Below are 25,340 nucleotides of genomic sequence, written 5' to 3' on the forward strand. Positions count from 1 at the left end.
GCATGCTAAAAAGGGATGAAGTTAGAACTAGCAACCAGATTTTTAGGAGTTCTCTTCATGGAATAAAGTCCCGCTTGCTAAATCAGAACTCCTGTCCATTTAGGGCAGAGGCAGATTTTCTCCAATTCAAAAATAACAAGGAAGCCTACGAAGGAAAAATGTTGCAGTATGAAACTTACCAGGTACGTGTGTGTTTGTGTGTAATCAAAAGCATGGGAAGCAATCCCAAAGCATTTGCTGCTATTTGAGAAAACATTCAGCAATTGCAAAGACCTGGAGGCATGTTTTTTTTTAAAATAAAGATCACATGATCACTGAGTCATTTTCAGGAAGGGAAACTCCCAGTGGCTGAAAAGTGAAGAAGCGAAACTTAACTCGGGTCTTCAGCGCGAGGGAGCCATGGCTGCTGCGGGGGGTCACATCCAGCGTCTCCGTGATGAAGCCACTTGCTCCATCTGCCTGGATTACTTCAAGGATCCAGTGACCATCGCAGAGTGTGGGCACAACTTCTGCCGATCCTGCTTGGTCCTGTTCTGGGGGGAATCGGAGGCAGAGGCTTCCTGCCCTCAGTGCAGAGAAAGAGTCCCGAGAAGGAGCCTCGTCTCCAACCGGCAACTGGCTAATATGGTGGAAATAGCCCAGAATCTCAGCCTTCAAGAGGGAAAGGAGGAAGGAGGGAAAGGAGGAGTCTGTGAGAAGCACCAGGAGCCCCTGAAGCTCTTCTGCAAAGTCCACGAAGCCCCCATCTGCCTGGTGTGCGACAAGTCAAAGGAACATGAAAATCACAAAGTGATTCCTCTGGAAGAGGCTTTGGAGGAATACAAGGTAGGAGATCCCTGGATCTGGAGGGGGAGAAATAAATAGCTGTGGATTCTTCTTGGGAGGTTTTCTTTTGAGTTCTGAAGTCCAAAGTAGACATGGCATTGATTGGTCGTTGTTTATCACCTTGGAAGCAGCCCAGGGGACGCCTGAGGGCTCCTGGGGGGGCTGGAGGGGGGAGCTGAAGTCTTTCTCTCTGCCAGGGGGACAAGGGGATCTTGAAATACTCACAGCAGCTTCAAAGATTTGAACTGGGACCTTGGCAGGGAGAGAAAGGGTTAACCTCGTCCACATCCCCCAGAAAGGTTGCTTTGTACGTATTTAGAACAGTAGAAATGTAAATGGCACATAGACAACTAAGTACATGTCTCCTTTGGTTGCCAGGATGCCTCCTCAATGCCCTGCAAAACAGAGAGCAGCAAGGGATCAGCCGAGGGGGGGGGGGGACTGGACAGGGACTGTTAGCCAGGAATTGACCAGATTTTGCAGGATCCCACCCCCCAAGTATCTGTTGGAAGCAGATTTGGGAGTGGGGAGTGGAAGGACCTACTGCTGGCTTATTCTGGGGATGCCGTGGAGCCTCTGCAATGAGTTTTGGGGGACCTGAGGATCTCCTCCCACCCCAAATTTTGAGACGCTCGCCTCTTGGGCTGACCTCACTATCTCTTTGACGCTAGACTGATACATCCCAGGTTGGATCCTGCCTTAGCCCTTCCTCCTCCTCTTCCCACTTCTCCCTGAGACCTCAAGGTGAGAAGTCAGGCTGGGACTCCCAAGGAGAGGAGAGGAGGCTGAGAGATCGCTTCACAAGGGAGGGGGTTTGAGAAAAGGTGAGGGGCTGCCAGCTCTGCAGGCAAGGGGGGACCTAACTGGGATCCTGAGCCCCACAGGGGTGCTGAAGATAGAAGGTAGTTGACCCATGGAGCCGTGGACCCAAAAAGGATGAAAACCTCTGTACTTTTATTTCCTCCAGGAAACTACTTTGCTATTCTAGCAAGGCCACTGGGCGCAAGAAGCCATTGTGATTTTCATCTCTCTGTGTGTCTCAAATCAAAGCTGAGTTTTCCCTTTTCTCTTTAGGGAGAGATCTGTCGCCGCCTGGAGATTCTGAGGAAAGAGAGAGAGGAAATTCTGGCCCATCAAGCAGATCTGGACAAGGAAAGCAAAGACCTCCTTGTAAGTGTCTCTGTTGTTACTAGACAGGGAACAAGCACTTGAGACCTCAGGTATAGGGCAGTATATAAATTCAAGAAAGAAGAAGAAGAAGAAGAATCGAGTCAGGACTGAGAAGTGATGGGGAAATCTGCCTGTTTCAGCTTCTCCTCATTTCTCATTTTTCATATCAGTCTGTTTATTAATTTATTGTTCTGAAAATGAATCAGATGTTAGGGTAGCTACCTACTTGTATAAATATTTTGATCTGTACTTTACCCTCATAAATACATTTTTGTGAATATTACCTGGCTGGGTCAAGCTTGAAAATATCAGAATTTTAAATCTGTATTTTGGTCTCCATATTTTTTCAGCAAGAGTGAATTAGGTAAGTTCACCTTTGAATGCAGCTAAATTGAGTTCATTTCCCCTTGTCATTTATTATGTGAATGGCAGTCAAGAAGAAGCCTGAGGACTTGTGAGCTGAAAGGGTGGAAGCAATTCAAACAAGATCCTGATTTTCCATAAATTCTACTAAAGAATTGTCTTTCTAAATGTGGGCTCTTGTTCATTTTAAGTAAACTCAGGCCATTTTGAACCTTTAAAGAAAACAGGGGAGCTCTGGGGATGAACTCTGCACTTTGTCCTCCTCTGTTTCTGTTCCTTCCTACACCTAAATGGCCCCAGTCTAAACTGAGGTGTGTTTTATGTCCCCGGATGTTCTCTGAACAACTGTGAACTCTGGTTATGCCAAAACATGCAGGGAACATCCATGGCTAGGAAAAAAGAGCTCCTTCCTTTAGGCAGTATCCGTCTGCAAAATAGAAGTCAACAGAAACAGCCATGGAGAGGGCCTCCCCTCAAAATAAAGGTTTGCTTCTTTAGCCACTGGAGGTTTCATGTCTATAGAAAAATCAGAAGCGTCCTTCCTGTTTAATACTCATAATTTCCTTTCTGCTGTTTTGAGGCTAAGCACCAAACACACTCAGACCTCCTCTTTCCTTGCAGAAATTAACAGAAACAGAGAGGCTGAAGATTGTGGAGAAGTTCAGAGAACTGCGCCAGTTCCTGGAAGAACAAGAAAAAGGTCTGCTGACTCATGTGGAAGAGGTGGAGAAGGCGATTGCAGGGAGAAGGGATGAGCAGCTGGCCAGACTCTCCAGGAAACTCTCCTCTCTTGAGAGGATCATCCAGGAGATGGAGGAGAAGAGTCAGCAGCCAGCGAGTGAACTCCTGCAGGTAAGATGCTGGCAGGAACAGCCCAAGGCTCCAGGAAAAGGCTGCCTCCAATCCTTTATGTGCCCCTTTCATGTATTCAAGGAGTGCAGGGGCTCAGATGATGGAGCCTCTAGTCAGGTTTGTAATGGACAGGAAGACCCAAGAGACCTGGGATGCTTAACTCACTTGAATGCAGACTAGAGATTCTTCTGTGTTCTTGATGGAACAGGAGGCGGTTTTCTGCTCTTTGCTGATGATTTGTCTCCAAATGCCTTCCTTCTTGGCAATGCTGCCTTCCTGCCCTGGGCTGGGCTTCAGCGAGGATGAGTTCAGGCCTCCTTCCGACACGAGCCAGTCTCTTGACCAAGCTTCTCTTCCCGTTCCCTCCACAACTTCTGGGTTGATGGCCTTCACAATGGATTCAGATCAGCCCAAAATGGTGCTCAGTCACAGTGACCAAAGAGCAAGACAGAGGGACTCATCCAGACTGCTGCTTGTCCCACCCCTTTCCTCAAGGAAAACCCGCTCTCTACTGCTGAATTAGAGCAAACATCAGCCACCTTTTCTCCAGATTGACGTTTCCTTCGATGTTGCACCAAGGAGCAGGTTTGCCCTGAGAGAAAGCGGCAGGGCAAAGGGAAAACCACTTGTGTTTTCTGGGCAAGGGAAAAGCGGAAGTGTGGAGGAGCCCAAAGAAACACTCAGCTGTATAATAATAATAATAATAATAATAATAATAATAATAATAATAAAATAAATTTTTATCCTGCCCATCTGGCTGAGTTTCCCCAGCCACTCTGAGCAGTTACCAACCGAATATTAAAAACATCAGACATTAAAGACTTCCCTAAACAGGGCCACCTTCAGTTTTCTGTTAAAAGCAAAATAGTTGTTTATTGCCTTGACATCTGCTGGGAGGGCGTTCCACAGGGTGGGCACCACCACCAAGAAGGCCCTCAGCTTGGTTCCCTCTAACCTCACTTCTTGCAAGGAGGGAACCGCCAGAAGGCCCTCGGAGCTGGACCTCAGTGTCTGGGAAGAACGATGGGGGTGGAGACGCTCCTTCAGGTATACAGGTCCGAGGCTGTTTTATTAGCCCTTTGGAGGCATTTTATGCTGCAGGTGCTTTTCTTATTTCCAGTTGGAAAGTAGAATTTGAATCCACCAACAGCATACAAATCAATATGGCTAACCTGATCCAAAACACCCACCCACCTCACTCACACACGAAAACAAAGATCACCACAGCCAATCACAAGCAAACAATCACACCCTAGGCCAACCCCAACCTCTCTCACCACCAAAGGAACACAAGTGAACAACACAAGCAACGCTGACACCAAACTCTACATACATTAAACATAATAGAAACACCGCCACCCGACCCACCCCCATCCATCTCCCCTCCCTCCACCCCGCTTTCTTTTTTCTTTTTCCCCCTTTTTTTTCTTCTCCCCCTAATGCCTCAACAAATGAAATGGATTTGTAAAAATGTTACATGGGAAAAAAACAAAAACAAAAAACCCCCGAGGCATTACACTTACTTCTGTAAAACAAGAAAATCCTTAATAAAATAAAATAAATTTTAAAAAAGGGAAAAAAAGGGGGGGGGGAACAAAAAAGAAAGTAGAATTTGAAATTTGGGGACTTCTGTAGAAGACAATTTGGGACAGTTCCCTGGTAGGAATATCCTGTAGGCTTACTTACGTCTGAATTGCACAATGCAAACTGGATTAAAGTTAATAAATTATAATCTAAGACAAGAGATGGAGTGGAATCTTCTACTGAATCCATAAACATGAGATTCCCTTAAGTGCTGGTGGATTTTCATAAGGATTTTCAACAATAATTGCAAACTCATGTGGAAATGTGGAAAACTTGATATTGGAAAAATTCATAGTTTCAGATTGGAGAAATAAAAGCTGTGAGAAACCAAAACTGGCTGATTCCACCATCCCTGCCCACAACCTTGCCTTGTGCCAGGCAGACTGACATCCGAGGGGCAGGGTCTGAGGGGGTCTTCCTAGTGTGGCCTGTGGTGTGCAGTGAATTCCCTTCTCTTTTCCCCTCTAGGATGTGAGAAGCACCTTGCAGAGGTAAGTGGATCTGGCTCATTTCCATTAGCATCCCTCCATGAGGCTGGGATGCAAGAACCTCAGACATGGCCCTCCAGGGGCTGCAGGGGGGAGACCGTAGGACTCACTCCCTGAGGCATCTCACAGGTAAAACAGGACCCCCTCTTTGGAACTTGACAATGGGTAGAGCACAGTTGGTCTTTTTATACTGTGAGTAGATCTCAGTCTCTTGGGAGTTGGACGTGTCTGCCTTGGTTGTTTCCTTCTAGACTGACCAGTTCAGTCACTCTGCAGCAAACACTCTGCCGGCCACCCCACACTGTCCCAAGCAAACTCCTGCCCCATAGAGCCCCTTGGGGGGGTGCGATTTCTCACCAAGGAGCAGGAATTGGCTATTTTCTTGAACTTATTCCAGCTGCAGTATTTATATTTAAGGTATCACTCAAGTGCAGAGTAGAGGTTTTAAGGAACATTTCTTGTTTCCCAACAAAAGTGCATTTCTTTTTCTTCCTCACCCCTTCTCTGGGGACATCTAGGGAAAGGAAATGTGTGCTGTGCTGTCACCACCCTCAGACAATTCCTGCCCCTTGATACCATATGATTCTGCTGCTTCTCTGAATTGACACCAGTGGGGAGACCCAGAGGCCTGGGGTTGCTGTTTTGGCCCTTGGGGGTCTGGCTGAGGAGTCCGTAGTGAGGAAGAAACTCCCCCCTCCGCGCCTGCCTGTCCCTCTAGGCTTCTTCCAGCTTCCTCCTCTCACTTCCTTCCTTTTCCTTTATCAGAAACTGTGAATTTGAATGGGCTGACATTGTTTTTCTTTTCACCAGGTATGAGAAAAGAGAGAGTCCAGAGAAGCCGATGACTTTCCCTCCAGAGCTGAGGAACAGGATCTTGGAATCCTGTGATCTAAATCACCTTGTGGAGGATGCAGTGAAACAATTGAAGGGTAATGGAAACTGGCTGCCAGGATTTCACACTGGGAATTCTGTTACTTCTTCAGAACTGAACATGCCAGGCTCTTATTGTATGGAATTTACTAACCCCAGGATACCTTCCTTCTTGGTGCTCCAGCCTTCATTTCCTGTCCCCCAGAATGGCCCATGTATATTGTGACGCTGGATGCTGTAAAGAAAGCCTGAACCAGAGTGTAGAGGAAAGTTGGGGTGTTTTCCTCCCATCTGCATCTTTTTACAATTCTACAGAACCTCCTTTTCCTTTTGGTTTCCGTCTGCACAATCTGAGTTTGTCCTTTTGGAGGTTCTCCTCCTCTGAGTGGAGTCAAAGGGCATTAAGAAGCCCCCAGTTCCCCCTCTGCCTCCTGCTCAGGCTTGTTTCTCAGCCATGGAGCCAAGGCCTGAGCCGTCTCCTCCTCTGGCATCCCCCTGCAGCTGCCATATCTAGGGCTTCAGCCTTCAAGATCTCCTGAGAGTTCCCCCACTGAGGAGGAAGCAAGAGCACATGAGCCCCAAAGGGCAGAATTCTGCTTCTTAACAATCTGAATGTTTTCTAGAAGGTTTGTGAGGAAGGGCTTCTTTTTGCCTGAGAGCTCAGCCAAGCCTTCCTCATCAACCTTTGCTTCTCTTTATGATTCACAATTTTGGTTTTAATAATTTGCCCCATACTTTGCTTGGGGAAGATCGTAAGGCTGCCTCCATCTCCCCTCTTTATCCTTTTGCAGGATTCCTATTGCTCTGCCTCCCCTCCAGTCCTCCAATGTAGAGCCCAATTTCTGCGACAAAGTTCAGAGATCATCAGGATTCATGCTGAATATATATTTTTTCTTCAGCACCGGTAGTCGGTGCATAAACTTGGATTAAAGTAAAGGTAAAGGGACCCCTGACCATTAGGTCCAGTCGTGGACAACTCTGGGGTTGTGGCGCTCATCTCGCTTTACTGGCCCAGGGAGCCGGCGTACAGCTTCCTGGTCATGTGGCCAGTAGGACTAAGCCGCTTGTGGCGAACCAGAACAGCGCACGGAAACGGCGTTTACCTTCCTGCCGGAGCGGTACCTATTTATCAACTTGCACTTTGACGTGCTTTGTTAAAATGTTCCACTGTACTATTTAATAATTGTACAGTCAAACCTTGGAAGTTGAACGTAATCTGCTCCGGAAGGACATTCGACTTCTGAGGCACAGCGCTTGCAACACTTCCGGGTTTTTCCCGGTTCAGGAACCGAAACGTAAGGTAATGGAGACAAACGAAAACCCAGGTTTCACCATACTTTACTTTTACAGATGCTACATTATGAAATGTTACTTTTGTATGGAGATTTATTTCAGCTGGAAGAGCGTTCCGCTTACACTTTATATCCTTTTGCTTCCTCAGATGCTCTGTTATTCAGAAAACAGATTCAGAAAGGTAAATTTCCAGGGGAGGAACAATTTTACAGGAGGGATGGGGACTGATATTTCATTGGTGTTGAAACGTCTGTTCTGTGGACTTTGGGACCCCCTTCAATGGCGTCACTCTGGGAAACAGTCCTCTAGAGGTGTTTGGGTTCTTTCTATGTCCCATGAATGAACTGGGAGGGGTTTGAAGGCTTGGACTGGGGGCAGAGCTTGTCCCTGCGAAGAACCCGCACACCAGTCTGAGTTCCACTCCTGCCTATAGACTAGTATCCTGGTTTCCCCCTCAATTTTATAGATTTTGCTTTATTTCTTAAAATTTATATACTGCTTGATTGTGGGGGAAAGCCTCAGAGGCTTACTATATCTTAAAAATGCCCTTAAGGAGAATCCTGCTCGATCAGTACAATGTTCTGATTCATATGGAACCTCACTTGCATTTTGTTTTCCCTCCACACAATCTGGAGAGGTTCTTTTGATGGTTCTTGAGATTTGCTTGGATTTCCCCCTCGTGAAGTGTGTTAAAAAGGGCACCCGCAAGCACCCAGTCCCTCCTCCACCTCCTGCCCAGGCTGGTCTCCCAGCAGCAGAACCAAGGCCATTTCTCATGCTTCAGCCATCCCCATCTCCTGAGAGTTCCCACAGTTCTTATGAGATGAGCCCCATTCCATGAGGGAAGACTCCCCATTGCAAGAGACCCTTTGAATTACAGGGTAAAGCTCTGCAGCTTCTTCCTCTCCAATCTGCTTTGTCAGCATGCTTGGAAATTCCGGTTTCAACAGCTTTTTCCCACCAGTTCACTTGGCGCAGATGTTAACCTTCCTCCAGCCCTCCAGTACAGATCCCCATTTCATTTGTGGATTTTGAATGATGGCAGTCTGCCATTTTCTAGTATGGTTTACCACTTCTGATTCCCCCATGGAATCATGGAATAGTAAAGTTTGAAAGATCCCAAGGATCTTCTAGTCCAATCTTCTGCAATGCAGGAGTCACAGCTAAACACGTTAGTTGTTTTAATTCCTTAGGCCTACAGTTGTTGTCTTTGCAATTCTTTGTTCTATGATTTCATCTTTTGCTTGATAAAAAGAAACAACAGGTGCTACGTTATGGTGAAGTTTTGTAAAAAGATTTTCTTTGTGCTATTGCAGTGTAGCTCATTAAGCCTATCTTTTTGCTTCCTCAGATGTCCAGGCTTTCAGAAATCTCCACAGAGGTAAGTTTCACATGAGACCCCAGTTCACAGGAGGGGGGGGGGGACTAGTGTTTCATGAAGGATCAAGAGTCTCTTCTGTACAGTTGAGAACCATCCACTGCTTGACTTTAGCCCTGCTATTTGTGCCACAAAGGCAGAGAAGGTGGACTTGAAGGGTGGAGAGAAACTTCCCAGAAGGATCAGGCGGAGGGGGGAAGAGCTTTACTCTTGGCTAGAGAGAGTTGGGTTGCTTTTCCATCATGTGACTATTTCAGGCCTGGTTGCCATATGTCCTCTTTTTCCTGCCACATCTTCTATTTTCATGATTAAAATTTATGTCGGGCGGATTTTTAAAATTTGGCATAATGTCCCAAGTTTTTTTGTTTGGTTTTTTGGTTTACATGAACGCATGGATTTTTTTCTAGTGTATTAGACTCAGATCTAAGGCACCTTGCTTAGCTAGTCTGCAGCAGAGAATCACAACAGAGCCGCATCTTAATCTAGCAAAATCCTTTCTCTTGTGGCTGAACTAAAAGGACTCTGGCTCAGCTACAAGATCCTGGAGAAGGAGTCCGGGAGGACAAGAGTTAACATCCCACTGCCCTTAAGGAGAGCCCATATGTACATGTTTAACAGTTTAATAAATTGTTCTGTGCACACTTATGTTCACCAAGATGTGAACATGTGCCCAAAAACCTTCATGTGGCAAGTGAGGGAGCTATATGTATTATTATTATTATTATTATTATTATTATTATTATTATTATTATTATTTTGTTGTTGGAAGTTAAGAGCATTGCTACTAGCAATATATCGCAGCTTCTATAGCCTACATATAGTAGGGGTATTTAAAATGAGAGTCGTCATAGCGATCCATGGTTAAAAGTCAAAGTTGGCCAATGTGTCCTCTTTCTTGCTCTTCAAAATAGTTATTCCCCCCTTCTCTCAGGGAACTAGTCTTAAGGTATATATTAAATCCCAAAGAGAAGCATGGAATAAGCAGTCCTTGGTAAAATTGCCCTGCCACCTGCCTCCTCTTCCCTGGCGGCAAGGCCTAAACTTCCAAGATGGTTGGGAGGAAGGAGAGACCAAGTGGGTGAGAGAGATGGAGAGCAGGAATAAACAGGCTCCCCATTTAACACAATTTTCACTTTTGTGCACGAGGGCCCAGAACATAACTCCCGCAAAAGTGAGGGGAAGACTATATGTGGTTTTGTCTTGTATTTCTATGCTGTGGACCACCCTGAGACCTATAGATGAAGGGCAGTATGCAAATGTTGATATTATTATTATTATTATTATTATTATTATTATTAGGGGGTCCTCATCCCCTATCCCAACCCGGAGGTCCCCAGAGGCCAATTCCCACAGAGATTGTCAGAGGAAAGCAGCTTCTCTCCTCTCCTGCCTCCTCCAATTCTCCTCTCTTTCCCCTTAGATAACACAAAAGAGATGAGTAAAAGGTTTACTGGGTGGTTTTTCCCCTTAGAAAATGACTGGGTTGAAAAGAGGGCAGGCACAATACACATCGAATATAAGAAAGTGAAGGAAACTGAGTTAAAAATCAACAAGGAAGTTATTTATTCTGATGAGAGTCTGCAAGGAGGAGTCTCAGTCTTGCATGCGATGCAAAGAAATCCCCTTGATCTGAAAGGGAATCTGGGTTTTTTGGGTGTTTTTTTATTTATTTATCAGGATGTCCATCTTTCTCTCTCTCTGCTGACTCTGCCTAATCTTCTCTTTCCCTCATCTTCTCCCCAACAGCAAATGTCACTCTGGATCCAGACACAGCCCATCCCTACCTCATCCTGTCCAAGGTTCGGAAAAGCCTGAGGTTGGGAGACAAACCTCAAGCCCTGCCTGATAATCCTGAGAGATTCAATGCCTGGCCTTGTGTGTTGGGACGTGAGGGATTCACAGCAGGCAGACATTTCTGGGATGTCACTGTGGGAAATGGGGAATGCTGGGATGTGGGGGTCGCCAGGAAGTCTGTGGAGAGAAAGGGCAGCTTCTCCTTCAATCCTGAGGAAGGGGTCTGGGCTGTGGGGAATTCGGGAAGGGGGTACTTGGCCTACTCATCCCCTGGTCCCTCTCTTCTGTCCCCGAGTGAGGAGCCCAGGAGGATCCGGGTGACTCTGGACTATGAAGGGGGACGTGTGTCTTTTTCTGACGCCGACTCAGGAGCCGAACTCTACACGTTCTCAGGAGCCTCGTTCTCGGGAGAGACGCTCCTCCCTTTGTTTTATCTGGGGGGATATGAAACCCACCTCATTATCTCCTGAGGAGACTAAATCTCCCTCTCAGGCCCAGCAGGAGTTTCTCTCCAGACCAGAGTGACTGGCATAAAAAACATTTACCCACCAGGAGAACCTTGGGCAGTTTTTCAAGGGCCCTTTGAGAAGATTCATTTTCCTTCCTTTCCCCAGAATTCCCTCTGCAGCTTACTTCTTCTTAAAGAGACAGTCACACTTCTAACAGTCCCAATAAATAATCTTTTCCTCACCTTCAGTCTTGTTTTCCTTTGGAGATGTCTGATTTGGCAGAGCACGAGACTCTTAATCCCAGGGTTGTGGGTTGGAGCCCCACATTCGGCAAAGGTTTCCTGCATTGCAGGGGGTGGGACTAGATGACCCTCAGGATCCCTCGCAACTCTGCAATTCTAGGAAACCTTCCTCTCCCCACAAGACCTTATGCAGCTGTGAAAATGTATGCATAATTGGATTAATAGAGGACTAAAAAACGAACCCCTTCCCCCACATCAGGCAGGATAGCTCCTTACTCTGGAGACCTCAGATGGGAAGAAAATAAAAAAGAAATTGAACAGGGTGTCAGCTTCAAATTCCCTCTGCAAATACAGCCTCCCCATCTCCACACGTTGCCAGAAATAAACCTCATTGCATTGAGTGGGGCTTCGGCCCAGTTCTATGTGTTTAGGGTTGATGCATTAACTTTCCGTGTTTACAGGCTGGATTCTGTCTATCAGGGGCATCAAATGGGGTCTCCTCTGGATAATGCTGGACTCCAACTCCCCTCTGACCCATCCAGCATGGCCAGGGGTCAGAGAGGATGGGAGCTGCAGTCCGGCAGCTTCCGGAGGGGGCCCCATGGGCTGTGCTGCCCCATACATTTCGCAGGACACCTTCCCCATGTTCCTCAGCCCCCCCCCCAATACACAATGCTCCCCCAAGGAGCGTCTTTTCAGCACCAGCTGCATCTGATTTCTCTCCTGGGATACTAAGAGCTAGAACAACAAATGCCGGTGGAATTGACCTCTCTCAAAGATCTGGTAGGACTTTCTCTGGCTCCACGATCAGGGCCACTGACTACTGACCGGTGCAGCCTGATCTCCTTTTCCTGCATTTCCCATGGGGTGGTGGCACATGTCAAAATAAAGACATCTCCCCCCCACCTGCCTGAGGGCCATCTCCCCTTGCTCCACCCCCTATATGATGTTGGTGATGTTTGTGTGTCATCGTAAGCTTCCCTGTGAGCCTCCACTCAACCCCTGGAAGGACACAAAAGTGGCCCATTTGGTCCAGCGCCCAAGAGGGGCCACCAAGATGCCTGTGGGACACCCGCAAGCAGAACCAGAGAGCAAAACCAGCCTCCTCCCCCCCCCCCCCTGCTGCAGTTTCCAGCACCTGAGATTTAGAAGTCTTCTGCCTCCGGACTGTGGAGGCAGAGCAGAGCCATTGTGCTTCACAGCCTAGTGCTCCATGAATTTGTCCCCTTGTCTTGTCCCCAGCTCAATGGGTGGAGCATGATAGTCTTAATCTAAGGGTCACTGGCTTGAGCACCACGTTGGGCAAAAGATTCCTGCATTGCAGAGATCTGGACTAGATGACCCTTGTTGTACCCTTCAACTATGCAACTCCATGATTTTAAGTTGGTTGCCATCTCTGCCTCCAGTGGCAGTGAGTTCCATGGTTCATTTACACGCTCCACAACGAAATGCTTTTTTCTGTCCTGGATCTCCCAATAATCAGCTTTGTTTGGGGGCTACGACTTCTAGTGCTATGAGAATCTGCAACGTGGAGATAATGTTTCTCTGTCTCCCTGCCTCCATCATGGGGACCAGAGCAGGGGGTGGGCAGTTTTGTTTGTCCCCTCCTGGGGCAGGAAGCCTCAACAGAGAACTTCCTTGAATTAACAACAACTGGCCATCTGCCTATGTCTTGTGACATAGATATGGTGTGTGTTCTCCATTGCAAATCAGGTTGTAACCAACATTTCTCCCTCTTTTTTTCTGTGGAATGTGGCACTTTTCAAGAATATTAGCTGGACGTATTCCCTAAATGAATTATCTGGTGTCCAATTAATCCCTTCTTCTTAATGAAGCTTTTTCCGCACTCGGCGCATTCATAAGGTTTCTCCTCCGTGTGGGTCCTTTGGTGTTTGATCAGCGTATCTCACGGAGAAAAGTTTTTCCTGCTCTCAGGGCATTTGTGAGGCTTCTCTCCGGTGTGGATGTTCTGATGGTCAATCAACCTACAAGGACGATGGAAACTTCCCCCACACTCGGTGGGGTTTCTCCCCTGTGTGTGTCTTCCGATGTTCAATCAAGTTGCACGGGTGGTTGAAGTTTCTCCCACAATCATGGCACTCGTCCGGCTTACCCCCTGTGTGGGTTCTCCGGTGTTTGAGTAACGTATCTCTCCGGGAAAAGCTTTTCCCGTAGTCTGGGAATTCGTGAGACCTCCCTCCCGTGTGGATTTGCAGGTGACTCACCAACCTGGCCCTCTGGCTGAAGCTTTCCCCCCAGTGGGAGCCCTTGTGCGGCTTCTCTTCCATGAGTGATAGCTCACCCAGATCTCTCGCTGGGGAAAGGGCTTCTCGCCCTCAGACCATTCCTACGCTTCCTCTCCCATGTGCATCCTCTGGTGCTCAGCCAGGGCGGATCCTCGCTGGAAGCTCTCCCCACACACCGGACATTCCTAAGGACCTTCAGCATTTAGCGTACCCCGACCCAAACTGTGCTGGTCGTTCCTCCCATGATTTGAGGGGAAGGTCTTTTCCACCCCAAACGGTGTTGTGTGTTCGCTAAAGGGGACTTGCTGCATTCCTTTGTTCCCTGGTGTCCTTTGGACTCCTGCTTTTGCTCTGCAATCTCAGCTAACAAAGGAGCGTTCCTCTGGCACAGCTTCGCCTGGGTGGGAATTCTCCGTCTTGATCGTTCTCCTTTTACCTGCAAGTGGTGGTGAAACAAAAAAAAATTTTTTTGAAAAATTATTGAATGCTTGAGGGAAACAGATAAGCCGGACCTGAGCACATGAGCCCTCTCCCCTTCTAGAGTCTCCAGCAACCGCTATTCAGAACACACACACAAAAACGTTACTTGTTAATTTAACGTTTATTTCTATGAGGAGGAGTAATTCTAAGGGGTCAAACAAAGAAATAATAAAAAAGTTACAAAAAAGTTGTTTTTATAATGACGAGTTTTGAGGCTCCCACTTTTTTTTCCTTCGGAAACAGGTCCAAGTGACTCTTTTTGTTTTAAAGGTTGCAGACCCCTGTGCCAGACCATTGGTCTATCAAGGTCAGTACTGCCTCCACTGACTGGCAGTGGCTCTGCAGGGTCTTCAGGCAAGGGCATTCCCAACCATACCTGGAGATGTCCTGGCCAGGGATGATGGGAGCTGTAGTCTTCAGCAAACAGAGGGCACCAGCTGGCAAGGCTGAAAGCGTCTGTTCCAATCTGAAGTTCTTTGCCAGCATGCTAAAAAGGGATAAAGTTAGAACTAGCAACCAGATTTTTAGGAGTTCTCTTCACGGAATCAAGTCCCGCTTGCTAAATCAGAACTCCTGTCCATTTAGGGCAGAGGCAGATTTTCTCCAGTTCAAAAATAACAAGGAAGCCTATGAATGAAAAATGTTGCAGTATGAAACTTACCAGGTACGTGTGTGTTTGTGTGTAATCAAAAGCATGGGAAGCAATCCAAAAGCATTCGCTGCTACTTGAGAAAACATTCAGCAACTGCAAAGACCTGGAGGCATGTTGTTGTTTTTTTTAAATAAAGATCACATGATCACTTAGTCACTTCCAGGAAGGGAAACTCCCAGTGGCTGAAAACTGAAAAAGGGAAACTCAACTCGGGTCTTCAGCGCGAGGGAGCCATGGCTGCTGCGGGGGGTCACATCCAGCGTCTCCGTGATGAAGCCACTTGCTCCATCTGCCTGGATTACTTCAAGGATCCAGTGACCATCGCAGAGTGTGGGCACAACTTCTGCCGATCCTGCTTGGTCCTGTTCTGGGGGGAATCGGAGGCAGAGGCTTCCTGCCCCCAGTGCAGAGAAAGAGTCCCGAGAAGGAGCCTCGTCTCCAACAGGCAACTGGCTAATGTGGTGGAAATAGCCAAGAATCTCAGCCTTCAAGAGGGAAAGGAGGAAGGAGGGAAAGGAGGAGTCTGTGAGAAGCACCAGGAGCCCCTGAAGCTCTTCTGCAAAGTCCACGAAGCCCCCATCTGCGTGGTGTGCGACAAATCAAAGGCTGCTTTGTACGTATTTAGAACAGTAGAAATGTAAATGGCACATAGACAACTAAGTACAAGTCTCCTTTGGTTACCAGGATTCCACCTCAATGCCCTGCAAAACAGAGAGCAGCAAGGGATCAGCTGGGAGGGGGGACTGGACAGGGACTGTTAGCCAGGAATTGACCAGATTTTGCAGGATCCCACCCCCCAAGTATCTGTTGGAAGCAGATTTGGGAGTGGAAGGACCTACTGGTGGCTTATTCTGGGGGTGCTGTGGAGCCTGTGCAATGAGGTTTGGGGGGGCTGAGTATCTCCTCCCACCCCAAATGGCAGAGGACTCTGTGGTTCAGAGTAGCATCTGCAAAGACCAGGGGGAAAGATGACTTTTTCATGGCAACTCGAATTGGACCTGTGAAATTATATACTATATATAGTGCCTTTTAATCCCTTTTTAAAAATCACTTGTTCTACTACAGTGGTGCAAAAATGCTCCTGTGCCATGCAGTGCTACTAATGCCACAAAATAGTAATAATAGTGGAAAAAAGCTGGTCCCTTTGAATTGGCAGGATGACCAGACAGCAATCTTCTGACCGAAGGAGCTACCTGGGTGGATTCTGGCCGCAGCAAGAACTTCTTTGGCCCAGAAATGGAAGAAGCTGCAGCACTTAAATCTCCCCTGGTGGCCCAAGCACACGTGGGCTCTGGCTACTGCAGAGAAAATAACTGACAAATAGCAGAAAACCTGAATTGCCATCTGACCCGAAAGAGGGGTTTGGAATGGGTGAGGTTTTGAGAAGCTCTGGTCAATCTCTGCATCTCTCGCCTCTTGGGCTGACCTCACTATCTCTTTGACGTTAGACTGATACATCCCAGGTTGGATCCTGCCTTAGCCCTTCCTCCTCCTCTTCCCACTTCTCCCTGAGACCTCAAGGTGAGAAGTCAGGCTGGGACTCCCAAGGCGAGGCGAGGAGGCTGAGAGATCGCTCCACAAGGGAGGGGGTTTGAGAAAAGGTGAGGGGCTGCCAGCTCTGCAGGCAAGGGGGGACCTAACTGGGATCCTGAGCCCCACAGGGGTGCTGAAGATAGAAGGTAGTTGACCCATGGAGCCGTGGACCCAAAAAGGATGAAAACCTCTGTACTTTTATTTCCACCAGTAAATTACTTTGCTATTCTAGCAAGGCCAGTGGGCGCAAGAAGCCATTGTGATTTTTATCTCTCTGTGTGTCTCAATCAAAGCTGAATTTTTCCTTTTCTCTTTAGGGAGAGATCTGTCGCCACCTGGAGATTCTGAGGAAAGAGAGAGAGGAAATTCTGGCCTATCAAGCAGATCTGGATAAGGAAAGCAAAGACCTCCTTGTAAGCGTCTCTGTTGTTACTAGACAGGGAACAAGCACTTGAGACCTCCAGGTATAGGGCAGTGTATAAGTTCAATAAAGAAGAAGAAGAAGAAGAATCGAGTCAGGACTGAGAAGTGATGGGGAAATCTGCCTGTTTCAGCTTCTCCTCATTTCTCATTTTTCATATCAGTCTGTTTATTAATTTACTGTTCTGAAAATGAATCAGATGTTAGGGTAGCTACCTCCTTGTATAAATATGTAGTATAAATATTTATATAAATATAAATATTTGATCTGTACTTTACCCTCATAAATACATTTTTTTGTGAATATTACCTGGCTGGGTCAAGCTTGAAAATATCAGAGGTGTGAATTTCAAAAGATTGTTCTGTTTTGGTCTCCATATTTCTTCAGCAATAGCGAATTAGGTAAGTTCACCTTTGAATGCAGCTAAATTGAGTTCATTTCCCCATGTCATTTATTATGTGAATGGCAGACAAGAAGAAGCCTGAGGACTTGTGAGCTGAAAGGGTGGAAGCAATTCAATACAAATCCTGATTTACCATAAATTCTACTAAAGAATTTCCTTTCTAAATGTGGGCTCTTGTTCGTTTTAAGTAAACTCTGGCCATTTTGAACCTTGAAAGAAAACAGGGGAGCTCTGGGGATGAACTCTGCACTTTGTCCTCCTCTGTTTCTGTTCCTTCCTACACCTTAATGGCCCCAGTCTAAACTGAGGGGAGTTTTATGTCCCTGGATGTGCTCCGAACAACTTCGAACTCTGGTTATGCCATGCCCCAAAACATGCAGGGAACATCCATGGCTAGGAAAAAAGAGCTCCTTGCTTTAGGCTGCATCCGTCTGCAAAATAGAAGTCAACAGAAACAGCAATGGAGAGGGCCTCCCCTCAAAATAAAGGTTTGCTTCTTTAGCCACTGGAGGTTTCATGTCTATAGAAAAATCAGAAGTGTCCTCCCTGTGGAATTCTCATAATTTTCTTTCTGCTGTTTCGAGGCTAAGCACCAAACACACTCAGACCTCCTCTTTTCTTGCAGAAATTGACAGAAACGGAGAGGCTGAAGATTGTGGAGAAGTTCAGAGAACTGCGCCAGTTCCTAGAAGAACAAGAAAAAGGTCTGCTGAATCACATGGAAGAGGTGGAGAAGGAGATTGCAGGGAGAAGGGATGAGCAGCTGGCCAGACTCTCCAGGAAACTCTCCTCTCTTGAGAGGATCATCCAGGAGATGGAGGAGAAGCGTCAGCAGCCAGCGAGTGAACTCCTGCAGGTAAGAAGGTGGCAGGAACAGCCCAAGGCTCCAGGAAAAGGCTGCCTCCAATCCTTTATGTCCCCTTTCATGTATTCAAGGAGTGCAGGGGCTCAGATGATGGAGCCTCCAGTCAGGTATGTAATGGACAGGAAGACCCAAGAGACCTGGGATGCTTAACTCACCTGAATGCAGACTAGAGATTCTTCTGTGTTCTTGATGGAACAGGAGGTGGTTTTCTGCTCTTTGCTGATGATTTGTCTCCAAATGCCTTCCTTCTTGGAAATGCTGCCTTCCTGCCCTTTGAGGGGCTTTGCCAAGGATGAGTTCAGGCCTCCTTCCGACATGAGCCAGTCTCTTGACCCAGCTTCTTTTCCACTTCCCTCCACAACTTCTTGGTTGATCTCATTCACAATGGATTCAGATCAGCCCAAAATGGTGCTCAGTCACAGTGACCAAAGAGCAAGACAGAGGGACTCATTCAGACTGCTGCTTGTCCCACCCCTTTCCTCAAGGAAAACCCGCTCTCTACTGCTGAATTAGAGCAAACATCAGCCAGCTTTTCTCCAGATAGACGTTTCCTTCGATGTTGCACCAAGGAGCAGGTTTGCCCTGAGAGAAAGCGGCAGGGCAAAGGGAAAACCACTTGGACCTGTGTTTTCTGGGCAAGGGAAAAGCAGAAGTGTGGAGGAGCCCAAAGAAACACTCAGCTGTATAATAATAATAATAATAATAATAATAATAATAGTAATAATAATAATAATAATAAATTTTTATCCTGCCCATCTGGCTGAGTTTCCTCAGCCACTCTGAGCGGTTTCCAACCAAATATTAAAAACATCAGACATTAAAAACTTCCCTAAAGAGGGCCACCTTCCGTTTTCTTTTAAAAGCAAAATAGTTGTTTATTGCCTTGACATCTACTGGGAGGGTGTTCCACAGGGTGGGCACCACTACCAAGAAGGCCCTCTGCTTGGTTCCCTCTAACCTCACTTCTTGCAGGGAGGGAACCACCAGAAGGTCCTCGGAGCTGGACCTCAGTGTCCGGGAAGAACGATGGGGGTGGAGACGCTCCTTCAGGTATACAGGTCCTTTGGAGGCATTTTATGCTGCAGGTGCTTTTCTTATTTCCAGTTGGAAAGTAGAATTTGAAATTTGGGGACTTCTGTAGAAGACAATTTGGGACAGTTCCCTGGTAGGAATATCCTGTAGGTTTACTTACGTCTGAGTTGCACAATGCAAACTGGATTAAAGTTAATAAATTATAATCTAAGACATGAGATGGGTTGGGAATCTTCTATTGAATCCATAAACATGAGATTCCCTTAAGTGCTGGTGGATTTTCATAAGGATTTTCAACAATAATTGCAAACTGATGTGGAAATGTGGAAAACTTGATATTGGAAAAATTAATAATTTCAGACTGGAAAAATAAAAGCTGTGAGAAACCCAAACTGGCTGATTCCACCATCCCTGCCCACAACCTTGCCTTGTGCCAGGCAGACTGACATCCGAGGGGCAGGGTCTGAGGGGGTCTTCCTAGTGTGGCCTGTGGTGTGCAGTGAATTCCCTTCTCTTTTCCCCTCTAGGATGTGAGAAGCACCTTGCAGAGGTAAGTGGATCTGGCTCATTTCCATTAGCATCCTTCCATGAGGCCGGGATGCAAGAACCTCAGACATGGCCCTCCAGGGGCTGCAGGGGGGAGACCGTAGGACTCACTCCCTGAGGCATCTCACAGGTAAAACAGGACCCCCTCTTTGGAACTTGACAATGGGTAGAGCACACTTGGTCTTTTTATACTGTGAGTAGAGCTCAGTCTCTTGGGAGTTGGACGTGTCTGCCTTAGTTGTTTCCTTCTAGACTGACCAGTTCAGTCACTCTGCAGCAAGCACTCTGCCGGCCACCCCACCCTGTCCCAAGCAAACTCCTGCCCCATAGAGCCCCTGGGGGGGGTGCGATTTCTCACCAAGGAGCAGGAATTGGCTATTTTCCTGACCGTATTCTGGCTTTAAGGTATCACTCAGGTGCAGAGTAGAGGTTTTAAGGAACATTTCTTGTTTCCCAACAAAAGTGCATCTCTTTTTCTTCCTCACCCCTTCTCTGGGGACATCTAGGGAAAGGAAATGTGTGCTGTGCTGTCACCACCCTCAGACAATTCCTGCCCCTTGATACCATATGATTCTGCTGCTTCTTTGAATTGACACCAGTGGGGAGACCCAGAGGCCTGGGGTTGCTGTTTTGGCCCTTGGGGGTCTGGCTGAGGAGTCCGTAGTGAGGAAGAAACTCCCCCCTCCGCGCCTGCCTGTCCCTCTAGGCTTCTTCCAGCTTCCTCCTCTCACTTCCTTTCTTTTCCTTTAACAGAAATTGCGGATTTGAATGCGCTGACATTGTTTTTCTTTTCACCAGGTATGAGAAAAGAGAGAGTCCAGAGAAGCCATTGCCGTTCCCTCCAGAACTGAGGAACAGGATCTTGGAATCCTGTGATCTAAATCACCTTGTGGAGAATACAATGAAACAATGGAAAGGTAATTAAAATTGGCTGCCAGGATTTCACAGTGGGAATTCTATTATTTCTTCAGAACTGAACATGCCAGGCTCCTACTGCATGGAATTGAGTAACCCCAGGATACCTTCCTTCTTGGTGCTCCAGCCTTCATTTCCTGTCCCCCAGAATGGCCCATGTATATTGTGACGCTGGATCCTGTAAAGAAAGCCTGAACCAGAGTGTATCTCTTTTCAATTATACGGAACCTCCTTTTCCTTTTGGTTTCCTGTCTGCACAATCTGGGGTTGTCCTTTGGGAGGTTCTCCTGCTCTGAATGGAGTCAATTCAAGGATGCTGCATTATGAAGTGTTACTTTTGTATGGAGATTTATTTCAGGTGGAAGAGCGTTGCGCTTACACTTTATATCTTTTTGCTTCCTCAGATGCTGTTTTATACAGAAAGCAGATTCAGAAAGGTAAATTTCCAGGAGAGGAACAATTTTACAGGAGGGATGGGGACTGATATTTCATGGGTGGTGAACCTTCCCTTCTGCGGACTTTGGGACCCCCATCAATGGCGTCACTCTGGGAAACAGTCCTCTAGAGGTGTTTGGGTTCTTTGTTTGTCCCATGAATGAACTGGGTGAGGGTTTGAAGGCTTGGACTGGGGGCTGAGCTTGTCCCTGCGAAGAACATGCACACCAGTCTGAGTTCCACTCCTGCCTATAGACTAGTATCCTGGTTTCACCCTCGATTTTATAGATTTTGCTTTCATAAAATTGATATACTGCTTGTTTGTAGGGAAAAGCCTCAGAGCCTTACAATATCTTACAAAACCCTTAAGGAAAATCCTACAGGGTCAGTCCAGTGTCCCTGGTTTTGAGTTCTCATGTATAGGGAACCTCTCTTGCATTTTGTTTTCCCTCTACACAATCTGGAGAGGTTCTTTTGAGGCGTCTCGAGATTTGCTTGGATTTCCCCCTTGTGAGGTGTCTTAAAAAGGGCACCCGCAAGCACCCAGTCCCTCCTCCACCTCCTGCCCAGGCTGGTCTCCCAGCAGCAGAGCAAGGCCTGAGCTGCCTCCTCCTCAGTTTCAACCTCATCAGCCATCCCCATCTCCTGAGAGTTCCCACAGTTCTTATGAGATCAGCCCCATTCCATGAGGGAGGACTCCCCATTGCATTAGAGCAGGCATAGGCAACCTCGGCCCTCCAGATGTTTTGGCACCACAATTCCCATCATTCCTGACCACTGGTCCTGTTAGCTAGGGATCATGGGAGTTGTAGTCCCAAAACACCTGGAGGGCCGAGGTTGCCTATGCCAGCATTAGAGTCACACCCAAGGCACCCGGTTTGGCTAATCTGCAGCAGAGAATTACAACAGAGCAGCATCTTAAGCTAGCGACATACTGTAAAAATCCCTTCTCTTGTGGCTGAACTAAAAGGATGCTGGCTCAGCTACAAGATCTTGGAGAAGGAGTCCGGGAGGGCAAGAGTTAAGACTCCCCTGCCCTTAAGGAGAGTCCACATGCAGATGTTCAACAGTTTAATAAATTGTTCTGTGTACACTTACGTTCAGAAAGATGTGAACCTGAGCCCAAATATTTCATGTGGCAAGTGAGGGAGCTATATGTATTCTTACTATTCTTTTGTTGTTGAAAGTTAAGAACACTGCTACTAGCAATATATCACACCTACTACAGCCTACATATAGTAGGGGTATTTCAAATGAGAGTCGTCATAGCGATCCATGGTTAAAAGTCAAAGTTGGTCTATGTGTCCTCTTTCTTGCTCTTCAAAATACGGCAGCCCTACACTTGCCTATCATGACTGTCCCAGCCCAAAACTGGTAACCTTTTGAGTTATTCCCCCCTTCTCTCAGGGAACTAGTCTTAAGGTATATATTAAATCCCAAACAGAAGCATGGAATAAGCAGTCCTTGGTAAAATTGCCCTGCCACCTGCCTTCTCTTCCCTGGCGGCAAGCCCTGAACTTCCAAGATGGTTGGGAGGAAGGAGAGACCAAGTGGGTGAGAGAGATGAAGAGCAGGAATAAACAGGCTCCCCATTTAACACAATTTTCACTTTTGTGCACAAGGGCCCAGAACATAACTCCCGCAAAAGTGAGAGGCAGGCTATATGTGGTTTTGTGTTGTATTTTTATGCTGTGGACCACCCTCGGACCTATAGATGAAGGGCAGTAGGCAAATGTGATTATATTATTTATTATTATTATTATTATTATTATTATTATTATTATTTATTATCATTACTAGAACTACCACTACTACTGCTGGGGGTCCTCTCCCCCCCCAGCCCAACCCAGAGGTCCCCAAAGGCCAGTTCCCACAGAGATTTTTCAGAGGAAAGCAGCTTCTCTCCTCTCCTGCCTCCTCCAATTCTCTCTTTCCTCTTAGATAGCACAGAAGAGCTGAGTAAAAGGGTTCCTGGGTGGTTTTTCCCCTTAGAAAATGCCTGGGTTGAGAGGAGGGCAGTCACAATGCGCATTGAATATAAGAAAGTGAAGGAAACTGAGTTAAAAATCAACAAGGAAGTTATTTATTCTGATGAGAGTCTGCAAGGAGGAGTCTCAGTCTTGCATGTGATGCAAAGAAATCCCCTTGACCTGAAAGGGAATCTGGGTTTTTGGGGTGTTTTTTATTTATTTATCAGGATGTCCATCTCTCTCTCTCTGCTGACTCTGCCTAATCTTCTCTTTCCCTCATCTTCTCCCCAACAGCAAATGTCACTCTGGATCCAGACACAGCCCATCCCCAACTCATCCTGTCCGAGGATCGGAAAAGCCTGAGACAGGGATACAAACCTCAAGCCCTGCCTGATAATCCTGAGAGATTCAGACACTACTCTTGTGTGTTGGGACGTGAGGGATTCACAGCAGGCAGACATTTCTGGGAAGTCGATGTGGGAAGTGGGGAATGGTGGGATGTGGGGGTCGCCAGGAAGTCTGTGGAGAGAAAGGGCAGCTTCTCCTTCAATCCTGAGTGAGGGATCTGGGCTGTGGGGAAGTCGGGAGGGGGGTACTTGGCCTACTCATCCCCTGACCCCTCTCCTCTGTCCCTGAGTGAGAAGCCCAGGAGGATCCGGGTGACTCTGGACTATGAAGGGGGACGTGTGTCTTTTTCTGACGCTGACTCAGGAGCCGAACTCTACACGTTCTCAGGAGCCTCATTCTCGGGAGAGACGCTCCTCCCTTTGTTTTATCTGGGGGGATATGAAACCCACCTCATTATCTCCTGAGGAGACTAAATCTCCCTCTCAGGCCCAGCAGGAGTTTCTCTCCAGACCAGAGTGACTGACATAAAAAACATTTACCCACCAGGAGAACCTTGGGCAGTTTTTCAAGGGCCCTTTGAGAAGATTCATTTTCCTTCCTTTCCCCAGAATTCCCTCTGCAGCTTACTTCTTCTTAAAGAGACAGTCACACTTTTAACAGTCCCAATAAATCATCTTTTCCTCACCTTCAGTCTTGTTGTCCTTTGGAGATGTCTGATTTGGCAGAGCACGAGACTCTTAATCCCAGGGTTGTGGGTTGGAGCCCCACGTTCGGCAAAGGTTTCCTGCACTGCAGGGGGTGGGACTAGATGACCCTCAGGATCCCTCACAACTCTGCAATTCTACAAAACCTCCCTCTCCCCACAAGACCTTATGCAGCTGTGAAAATGTATGCATAATTGGATTAATAGAGGACTAAAAAACGAACCCCTTCCCCCACATCAGGCAGGATAGCTCCTTACTCTGGAGACCTCAGATGGGAAGAAAATAAAAAAGAAATTGAACAGGGCGTCAGCTTCAAATTCCCTCTGCAAATACAGCCTCCCCATCTCCACACGTTGCCAGAAATAAACCTCATTGCATTGAGTGAAGCTTCTGCCCAGTTCTATGTGTTTAGGGTTGATGCATTAACGTTCCGTGTTTACAGGCTGGATTCTGTCTATCAGGGGCATCAAATGGGGTGTCCTCTGGATAATGCTGGACTCCAGCTCCCCTCTGACCCATCCAGCATGGCCAGGGGTCAGAGAGGATGGGAGCTACAGTCCGGCAGCTTCCGGAAGGGGCCCCATGGGCTGTGCTGCCCTATACATTTTGCAGGACACCTTCCTTGTGTTCCTCAGCCCCACCCACCCCAAATGCACAATGCTCCCCCAAGGAGCGTCTTTTCAGCACCAGCTGCATCTGATTTCTCTCCTGAGATACTAAGAGCTAGAAGAACAAATGCCGGTGGAATTGACCTCTCTCAAAGATCTGGTAGGACTTTCTCTGGCTCCACGATCAGGGCCGCCGACTACTGACCTGTGCAGCCTGATCTCCTTTTCCTGCATTTCCCATGGGGTAGTGGCTTATGTCAAAATAAAGACACCTCCCCCCCCCCACCTGCCTGAGGGCCACCTCCCCTTGCTCCACCCCCTATATGATGTTGGCGATGTTTGTGTGTCATCGTAAGTTTCCCTGTGAGCCTCCACTCAACCCCTGGAAGGACACAAAAGTGGCCCATTTGGTCCAGCGCCCAAGAGGGGCCACCAAGATGCCTGTGGGACACCTGCAAGCAGAACCAGAGAGCAAAACCAGCCTCCCCCCCCCCTGCAGTTTCCAGCACCTGAGATTTAGAAGTCTTCTGCCTCTGGACTGTGGAGGCAGAGCAGAGCCATTGTGCTTCACAGCCTAGTGCTCCATGAATTTGTCCCCAGCTCAACGGGTGGAGCATGGTAGTCTTAATCTAAGGGTCACTGGCTTGAGCACCACGTTGGGCAAAAGATTCCTGCATTGCAGAGATCTGGACTAGGTGACCCTTGTTGTACCGTTCAACTATGCAATTCCATGATTTTAAGTTGGTTGCCATCTCTGCCTCCAGTGGCAGTGAGTTCCATGGTTCATTTACACGCTCCACAACGAAATGCTTTTTTCTGTCCTGGATCTCCCAACAATCAGCTTTGTTTGGGCAGTTTTGTTTGTCCCCTCCTG

The 25,340-nt window shown here is 47.3% G+C and overlaps 1 protein-coding gene, 1 long non-coding RNA gene and 1 pseudogene across 5 annotated transcripts; 2 read left to right on the plus strand and 1 right to left on the minus strand.

The window, feature by feature from the left end:
• Nucleotides 1–216: 216 nt before the first annotated feature.
• Nucleotides 217–11,307, plus strand: LOC310670558 (zinc finger protein RFP-like). Of its 3 annotated transcripts, XM_083426086.1 has the most exons (8): nucleotides 217–825; nucleotides 1,900–1,995; nucleotides 2,980–3,210; nucleotides 5,263–5,285; nucleotides 6,093–6,211; nucleotides 7,594–7,626; nucleotides 8,797–8,826; nucleotides 10,570–11,307. In XM_083426086.1, the coding sequence occupies exons 1-8, from the start codon at nucleotides 400–402 to the stop codon at nucleotides 11,085–11,087; spliced, it is 1,476 nt and encodes a 491-aa protein (XP_083282212.1). In that variant the 5' UTR covers nucleotides 217–399; the 3' UTR covers nucleotides 11,088–11,307. The 3 variants fall into 3 exon arrangements, with proteins under 3 accessions (XP_083282212.1, XP_083282213.1, XP_083282214.1); XM_083426087.1 differs by lacking the exon at nucleotides 8,797–8,826 and having other exon boundaries at nucleotides 348–825; XM_083426088.1 differs by lacking the exons at nucleotides 7,594–7,626; nucleotides 8,797–8,826 and having other exon boundaries at nucleotides 352–825.
• LOC310671135 lies at nucleotides 10,363–13,492 on the minus strand. The gene is made up of 2 exons (XR_014507817.1): nucleotides 11,309–13,492; nucleotides 10,363–10,613 (listed from the first exon to the last, which is right to left on the minus strand). It is a non-coding gene; the product is annotated as an uncharacterized lncRNA (long non-coding RNA).
• Nucleotides 13,493–14,889: 1,397 nt separating this feature from the next.
• On the plus strand, nucleotides 14,890–23,838 carry LOC310670999 (zinc finger protein RFP-like; annotated as a pseudogene). Its single transcript, XR_014515466.1, has 7 exons — nucleotides 14,890–15,303; nucleotides 16,537–16,632; nucleotides 17,669–17,899; nucleotides 19,468–19,490; nucleotides 20,285–20,403; nucleotides 20,806–20,838; nucleotides 23,101–23,838. The product of XR_014515466.1 is annotated as a zinc finger protein RFP-like (transcript).
• Nucleotides 23,839–25,340: the final 1,502 nt, after the last annotated feature.

This window comes from Podarcis tiliguerta (genome assembly GCF_965153285.1).
Source record: "Podarcis tiliguerta genome assembly, chromosome: 2".
NCBI classification, from domain to species: Eukaryota; Metazoa; Chordata; class Lepidosauria; order Squamata; family Lacertidae; genus Podarcis; species Podarcis tiliguerta.

What these genes read in the sequence shown, in the direction of transcription:
- LOC310670558 (XM_083426086.1), top strand. Translation starts at nt 400, where the DNA reads ATGGCTGCTGCGGGGGGTCACATCCAGCGTCTCCGTGATGAAGCCACT. An exon ending in GTGAGAAGCACCTTGCAGAG is followed by an intron (nt 5,286 to 6,092) that starts GTAAGTGGATCT and finishes TCTTTTCACCAG; the next exon opens with GTATGAGAAAAGAGAGAGTC. An exon ending in TTTCAGAAATCTCCACAGAG is followed by an intron (nt 8,827 to 10,569) that starts GTAAGTTTCACA and finishes TCTCCCCAACAG; the next exon opens with CAAATGTCACTCTGGATCCA.